Source organism: Oryzias melastigma, linkage group LG10, assembly GCF_002922805.2.
Source record: "Oryzias melastigma strain HK-1 linkage group LG10, ASM292280v2, whole genome shotgun sequence".
Taxonomy (NCBI): domain Eukaryota; kingdom Metazoa; phylum Chordata; class Actinopteri; order Beloniformes; family Adrianichthyidae; genus Oryzias; species Oryzias melastigma.
This window is the reverse complement of record NC_050521.1, coordinates 14,434,246-14,441,811: the sequence shown is the minus strand read 5'-3', so window position 1 is coordinate 14,441,811 and position 7,566 is coordinate 14,434,246. Positions and strand designations below refer to the sequence as shown.

At 41.3% G+C, this 7,566-nt stretch overlaps 1 protein-coding gene across 17 annotated transcripts in view; it reads left to right on the top strand.

Moving 5' to 3' along the window:
• Positions 1-7,566, top strand: part of LOC112153550 (protocadherin alpha-C2) — a 192,133-nt gene that overhangs the window by 152,823 nt on the left and 31,744 nt on the right. The window contains exon 2 of one of the 17 annotated variants that reach the window (XM_036213971.1): positions 6,356-7,181. The exons of 14 other annotated variants lie outside the window; for them this stretch is intronic. In XM_036213971.1, coding sequence (XP_036069864.1) covers positions 6,356-7,181 — 826 coding nt within the window. Of the gene's footprint in view, positions 1-2,117; positions 4,203-4,708; positions 7,182-7,566 lie in introns of those variants that run through there. 2 more of the 17 variants (XM_036213979.1, XM_036213970.1) reach the window with 2 other exon arrangements.

Sequence of the window (7,566 nt, the reverse complement as noted above, 5' to 3'; positions counted from 1 at the left end):
CTGTAGATGCAGAACTGATCAGTATAAACGGAGCCGACACTTTTACCAGAACTCAGACTTTACCCAACTCAGAAAAGGTAAGATGATTTGATTGCATAAAATGTCAGTGAGACAATCCAGCTAAAGGTTAGTCGTTATTTTTTAGCATGTTTTTATTTTTTATGGTTTTAATCTGTATCCCAAAGACACACCTTTTTTATATAGCTTATATAGTTTTTCAAAATAAATTGTACTCACTGACTATCACTGGACAGCGCATCCTCCTCCCCCTCTTGCCTTTCAAAAATAAGTTCATCCATGCTCCAAGAGGCTAAAATCCCATAGACTTCTACTGAAAAACAGTTATTATTCAGTAATTTGTCCAGTAATTTAGCAGAATAACAATTTATGCTCGATCCCATCCTCTTGCTAATGCCTTTTTTTATAGTAATATATATATCGTTTTTCATTTTGAAAGTTATGAACTAACCAATCAGAAACCTCAGTAATACATATTGTATCTTCTGGCCTTACCTTTAGGTGGATGGGGTGTGGACTTTGAACAAGCTCCCTCATGATTGGAGACTTTAGTTCCCCTAAAACCATGACTCAGATTGACTGTTGTAGTGTTCCAAATGGTTTTGCCCATGAAACTGAACAACCGTTAACAGATTTGGCCTTATCTTGCCAGAGCTGGGTCAAGGTATTTTCTACGGGTGACATCACACCTCGCTTTGTCCACTGATAATATATGTCTTTGATTCTGATACGTTTATTTCCTGGTGCGCTGGCCTTGGTACTGAAACAGTTAAACTTCACTCAGCTTTTATTTGGTTCTGTGTTTTTCTTTCTTTTCATGGTTTTATTTAAGCAGTTATGACCGAACAAACATGTCTTATATTTCACAAAAAGCTACAATAAGTTACATGAATTATTATTATTTATTTATTATTATTATTTACTTATTTATTTTTAATCTGAAATGCTCAGGAGAGTAACATTGGTCACTCTCATGTCTACTGATTTTGTTAAACCAGATCAAATGTTGACGAGGAGAAGTAACTTGATCCTTCTTTTACTTTGTACATGTTATTTTCCAAAGACTTCAACTATAGATCCTCCCAACCTGCACATAACTTCATCAAATATTAATGCCCATAATTTAGAGCAGCAAAATTATTTATGTAGTGCTTCAGACAAATTGTTTTCAGGAAATTTTAACACGTTTTGCTTTTTTATTCACCAACTATCTAAAAAGTAATTTAGCACGTTACATATTGCTTTCCATGGTGCTGAAATGTTATTAGCTTTTATGTTGGCCCCTTTTTTCACTTTATTAACACTCTGTACAAAGAGAAGTATTGGAAAAAAATAAACATTTGTTATCTTTTACATTTAAAATGATCCGTTTTCATCAAATTACAGTTTCCTGTTGATGGTTTACACAACTTAAAATTGTAACTTGATAAATAATAATAATAATTTTAAATGTAGCTCTTGACAGAGCTTGTGCTAATTGATTCGGTGTTTTATTTTTTAGTGTATTATGCTTTATTAGACATATTTTGTTTTGGAACATGATGCTGGGCTGTGTAAACCATGATTTTGCTGTTCCTATTATCACCACATGATGTCGCATCAGACCATGAATACGATTCTGTTATATTTTTTTTCCCTTTTTTCTGTTTTGTTCCGTTCATCTGAAACTCCTCCTCCAAGCACATAAGTCGTCTGTCGGTTTACCATTCACTCGGAGATACGACGATGGAAGAAAACGACGCGCCAGGCTTCTGTTGAAGGGAATGATCAAAAACTGTGCGCTGGATTGAATCTCGTCGGCAACGATGTATTTACGAGAACAAAAGGAATGCGTGTGGATTCGTTTTGCTGTTCTGCTTTGTCTGTTGGACGGCTCCGCATCTCAGCTGTCGTATTCTATTTCTGAGGAGGTGAACAAAGGCACCGTGATTGGTAACATTGGGAAGGATTTGAATCTGAAAGTGCAAGAACTGGAGATTCGGGATCTTCGCATTATTTCGACTTACAAAAAGCAATATTTTGGCATCAATTTACGGACCGGAAACATCTTTGTTAATGAGAGGATAGATCGAGAGGAGCTTTGTCCGCTGGAGGTAAAATGTTCTTTGAAAATACAAGCTGCTTTGAATCATCCAATGGATGTGCATCGCATTGAGGTAAACGTGCAAGATATAAACGACAATTCGCCTTCCTTTGTGGAACAATCGCATGTGTTAAACATCTCAGAAAACCTGTCTCCGGGGGAGCGGTACCCTCTCCCTATAGCAGTAGATCCGGACATGGGGAGTAACGCAGTGAGGAGCTACAAGCTCAGCCCGAACGAACATTTTTCTCTGGACGTGCAGAGCGGCGGAGAAGACGCATTGTCGGCTGAGCTGGTGCTGCAGAAGGCTTTAGACAGAGAAAAAGAGCCAGTCATTACGCTCGTGTTGACCGCTGTAGACGGAGGGAAACCTTCCAGATCAGGATCTCTGCACCTAACCGTTAATGTTGTTGATGTGAACGATAATACTCCAGTTTTCAGTCGCTCTCTTTATAAAGCACGTGTTAAGGAAAACGCAGATCCTGGAACATTTGTTGTCAAATTGAATGCAACAGATTTGGATGAAGGGACACACGGTAAAATCCGTTACTTTCTTATCAAAACTGGAAATATTGACCCGGCAAATATATTTGATTTGAATTCTGAGACAGGTGAAGTAAGAGTTAAGGGCAAAATCGACTATGAAGAGACACGTGCTTTTGAAGTGAGAGTTCAAGCAAAAGATCAGGGCGCATCCCCACGGAGCGCACATGCAAAGCTACTCATAGAGATAATTGATGAGAATGACAATCAACCTGAAATATCTGTGACGTCATTATTGACACCAATAAAGGAAGATGCAGAGCGGGAAACTGTTGTAGCTTTTATAACAGTGAGTGACAAAGATGGGGGAAGTAATGGTGTGTCAAAAAGCTCTATTGTTGGATCTGCACCTTTTAAACTCAAGTCCAACTACAAAAATGATTATTCTCTAATTGTAGACGGACCGCTGGACAGAGAAAATGTGTCTGTTTATAACGTCACCATTAAAGCTACAGATGAAGGAAACCCACCTATGTCCAGCATTTATGTTATTACTGTAGAGGTTGCTGATGTGAATGACAACGCCCCCAAATTTACCGAGTCTGTGATAAATATTTATGTGAGAGAAAACAGTCCAGTGGGTTCAATTATTTATAAACTAAAAGCTGTTGATCCTGATCTGGAAAGTAATGCAAATATTTACTACAAATTATTAGAGAGTTCTCAAAGAAATGTTCTGACATCATCTGTTGTGAATGTTAATTCACAAACAGGAGAAATAATCAGCCTTCAGTCTTTTGATTATGAGAAGCTGAAAACGTTCCAGTTCAAAGTTCAGGCCACAGACTCTGGTGTTCCTCCGCTCAGCAGCAACGTGACTGTGAACGTTTTTGTTCTGGATGAAAATGACAACAGTCCCTCCATTCTTGCTCCTTACTCTGAGCACGGCTCCGTTAACAGCGAGAACATCCCATATTCTGCTGAAGCGGGATACTTTGTGGCAAAGATCAGGGCTGTGGACGCAGACTCTGGATACAATGCTCTGCTTTCTTATCACCTGTCTGAGCCCAAAGGAAACAACCTGTTCCGGATCGGAACCAGCAGCGGGGAGATCAGGACTAAGAGGAGAATGAGCGACAATGACCTGAAAAGTCACCCCTTGCTGGTGCTGGTTTGTGATCATGGAGAACCTTCTCTGTCAGCTACTGTGTCCATTGAGGTGGTGGTTCTGGAAAGCAGCGCTGACATGCAGACTCCGTTCAGACATGTGCCTCTAAAGGAGGACAGCTTCTCGGATTTGAACCTGTACCTGCTGATCGCCATAGTGTCGGTGTCCGTCATCTTTCTGCTGAGTCTCATCAGTTTGATGGCTGTCAGATGCCACAGGACAGATGCAAGTTTCAGCAGGTACAGCGCTCCAATGATCACCACTCACCCTGACGGGAGCTGGTCTTACTCCAAAGCTACTCAGCAGTACGACGTGTGTTTCAGTTCGGATACTCTCAAGAGTGACATGGTGGTTTTCCCCGCACCGTTTCCTCCTGTAGATGCAGAACTGATCAGTATAAACGGAGCAGACACTTTTACCAGAACTCAGACTTTACCCAACTCAGAGAAGGTGAGTTAACTCTATCAGTGTATTTTGAAGTTTTTAATATGTGCACCTTTAAATATATGAAGTAGGTCAATAAGCTGTCTTTACTAAATGGTGTCATATTTTAAATAATACTTCCTAAATATTTCAACAACAGTGAATAGGCTATAGATTTAACCAGAGGAGCTCTTGTCTTGATAGTGTTTTATTATTGCTTTATGTGTTGCTTTTTATTTTTTAACTCCACTTATTTGTTTTACAAGGCTAAGATATATGAATACACTTGGTGTCCCCCCTATACTTAGAAACTTTTATTTTGATAACCTCATTTTTGGGTCAGTAAAATGCATTTTCCTTCCTTTTATTTTGTAGCTGTTCTTGTATCTTTCATAATAATGGATATAGAAAAATACATTTTGAAATTATATCTTAGTAACATTTGGGGTCGCTGATGACCACATCTTTGCAAACTCTACGTGCAGTCTCCTCCTCTGTGCGCAGCCGCGTCAGAAGGCAGGCGCTTTGTGTGAGAGGCGTGGATGGAAGCCGAGTGGTTAGAATGATGTTTGCTCTTCGTGTCGCGCTTCATGGATTAAACCCGTCTGCAACTCATCTTTGTTTTTAAAATCTACCATGGACAGAGGACGAAATCTTGGGATATTATTTTCACTTTTCGTTCTCTTCTTTTTGGACTGGTCTGCTGCTCAAATATCCTACTCAGTAACGGAGGAAGCAAACAAAGGAACTGTGATCGGCAACCTCGCAAAGGATTTAAACGTGAACGTGAACGAACTGCAATCCAGGAATTTAAACGTCGTCTCTGGGTACAGTAGGAAATATTTCGAGGCAAATATTAAAACTGGGGACTTGTATGTTCATGAGAGAATCGATCGCGAGGAGCTTTGTCCAAACTCCCTTAAATGCACATTAAACTTAGAAGCCATCCTGAGTGATCCTGTGTCGCTCCGGCGCATCGAGGTGGTTGTTGTCGATTTGAATGACAATGCGCCTATTTTCGTTGAAAATAATGTTGTATTAAATATATACGAATCGTCCCCCACTGGCGAACATTTCCTGCTTCCTCTAGCTCTCGACGCAGACGCTGGCAGCAATTCTGTAAAGACTTACAAGCTCAGTCCGAATGAATATTTCTCCCTTGACGTTCAGAGCGGCGGAGAAAGAAGCGCCTCCGCAGAATTAGTGCTGCTAAAAGCTTTAGACCGAGAGAAAGAACCTGATATCAAACTCACTCTGACTGCAGTTGACGGAGGTAAACCGCCTAACACTGGAACGGTGCAAATACACATCAGTGTCCTTGACGTGAATGATAACACGCCGTCTTTCAGCAAAACACTTTACAAGGCACGCGTGAACGAAAACGCACCCCCAGGATCATTAGTTATTCAACTGAACGCCACAGATTTAGATGAAGGGGACAGCGGAACGGTGGTTTACACCTTCGTGAAGCGTGCCAATTTTAACCCTGCAGATGTGTTCTCCCTAAATGCAGACAGTGGGGAGATCACAGTCAAAGGAGGGTTGGATTACGAATCTCAGTCTGCGTATGAAGTTCACGTTCAAGCTACAGATAAAGGCGCGTCGCCCCGAAGAGCAAACGGGAAGGTGCTCATAGAAGTAGCGGACGTGAACGACAACGCTCCTGAAATTGTGGTGACGTCACTCATGAATCCAGTTAAGGAAGATGCTGAGTTCGGAAGTGTTGTAGCTCTAGTGACCGTGACCGATAAAGATGGAGGGAAAAACGGACAGACTAAATGTAAAGTAGCTGATTCGGTCCCTTTTAAGCTGACTTCAAATTATAAAAATTATTATTCTTTAGTTGTTGATGGACGTCTTGACCGAGAGAGACGTGCTTTTTACAACATAACAATAACTGCTCATGATGAAGGCTCCCCATCTTTGTCCAGCACTAACGTCATTAAAGTGCAGGTTTCTGATGTCAACGACAACCCGCCTCATTTCTCTGAGCCAATAGTGAATATTTATGTGAAAGAGAACAGTGCAGTGGGAGATCGTATTTATGTGATAAAAGCAATTGATCCAGATGCAAATGAAAACGCCAAGATTACATATTCATTAGAGGACAACTCAAAAAATATTCATGTGACTTCCTTTATAAATATTAATTCAGAAACAGGAGAAATACTTTCTTTGAAGTCTTTTGATTATGAGAAGCTGAAAACGTTCCAGTTCAAAGTTCAGGCCACAGACTCTGGTGTTCCTCCACTCAGCAGCAACGTGACTGTGAACGTTTTTGTTCTGGATGAAAATGACAACAGTCCCTCCATTCTTGCTCCTTACTCTGAGCACGGCTCCGTTAACAGCGAGAACATCCCATATTCTGCTGAAGCGGGATACTTTGTGGCAAAGATCAGGGCTGTGGACGCAGACTCTGGATACAATGCTCTGCTTTCTTATCACCTGTCTGAGCCCAAAGGAAACAACCTGTTCCGGATCGGAACCAGCAGCGGGGAGATCAGGACTAAGAGGAGAATGAGCGACAATGACCTGAAAAGTCACCCCTTGCTGGTGCTGGTTTGTGATCATGGAGAACCTTCTCTGTCAGCTACTGTGTCCATTGAGGTGGTGGTTCTGGAAAGCAGCGCTGACATGCAGACTCCGTTCAGACACGTGCCTCTAAAGGAGGACAGCTTCTCGGATTTGAACCTGTACCTGCTGATCGCCATAGTGTCGGTGTCCGTCATCTTTCTGCTGAGTCTCATCAGTTTGATGGCTGTCAGATGCCACAGGACAGACGCAAGTTTCAGCAGGTACAGCGCTCCAATGATCACCACCCACCCTGACGGGAGCTGGTCTTACTCCAAAGCTACTCAGCAGTACGACGTGTGTTTCAGTTCGGATACTCTCAAGAGTGACGTGGTGGTTTTCCCCGCACCGTTTCCTCCTGTAGATGCAGAACTGATCAGTATAAACGGAACAGACACTTTTACCAGAACTCAGACTTTACCCAACTCAGAAAAGGTGAGTTTACAAAATTAAATATCTCATCTATTCGCTATTGTCCTCATCTGTGAAAAATATTGGCTACAAATAAAACTCAATGTTTCCAAATAACTTATGTACGTGTTAGTTGTGCGCCAAAACAAAAATACATACAGTAATTATATTGATGGATAACTAATAGATGGATGGACAGATGGAAGACAGGAAGTAGTAGTCAGTACAAGAATTTGCTGTTTTCAGAAACGAAGCGAGTTTGATTTCAGTCTTCTGAGGGGAGGCGCTCTCCTTGGTCCTGAATCCTGAACAGTATTCAACCACAGAAATTGTTTCTTTTATTCTTTTACATATTTCAACACGTGGTGTCGCTAGAGGTTCAAACATGACAATCCTTTCCATTTACCCC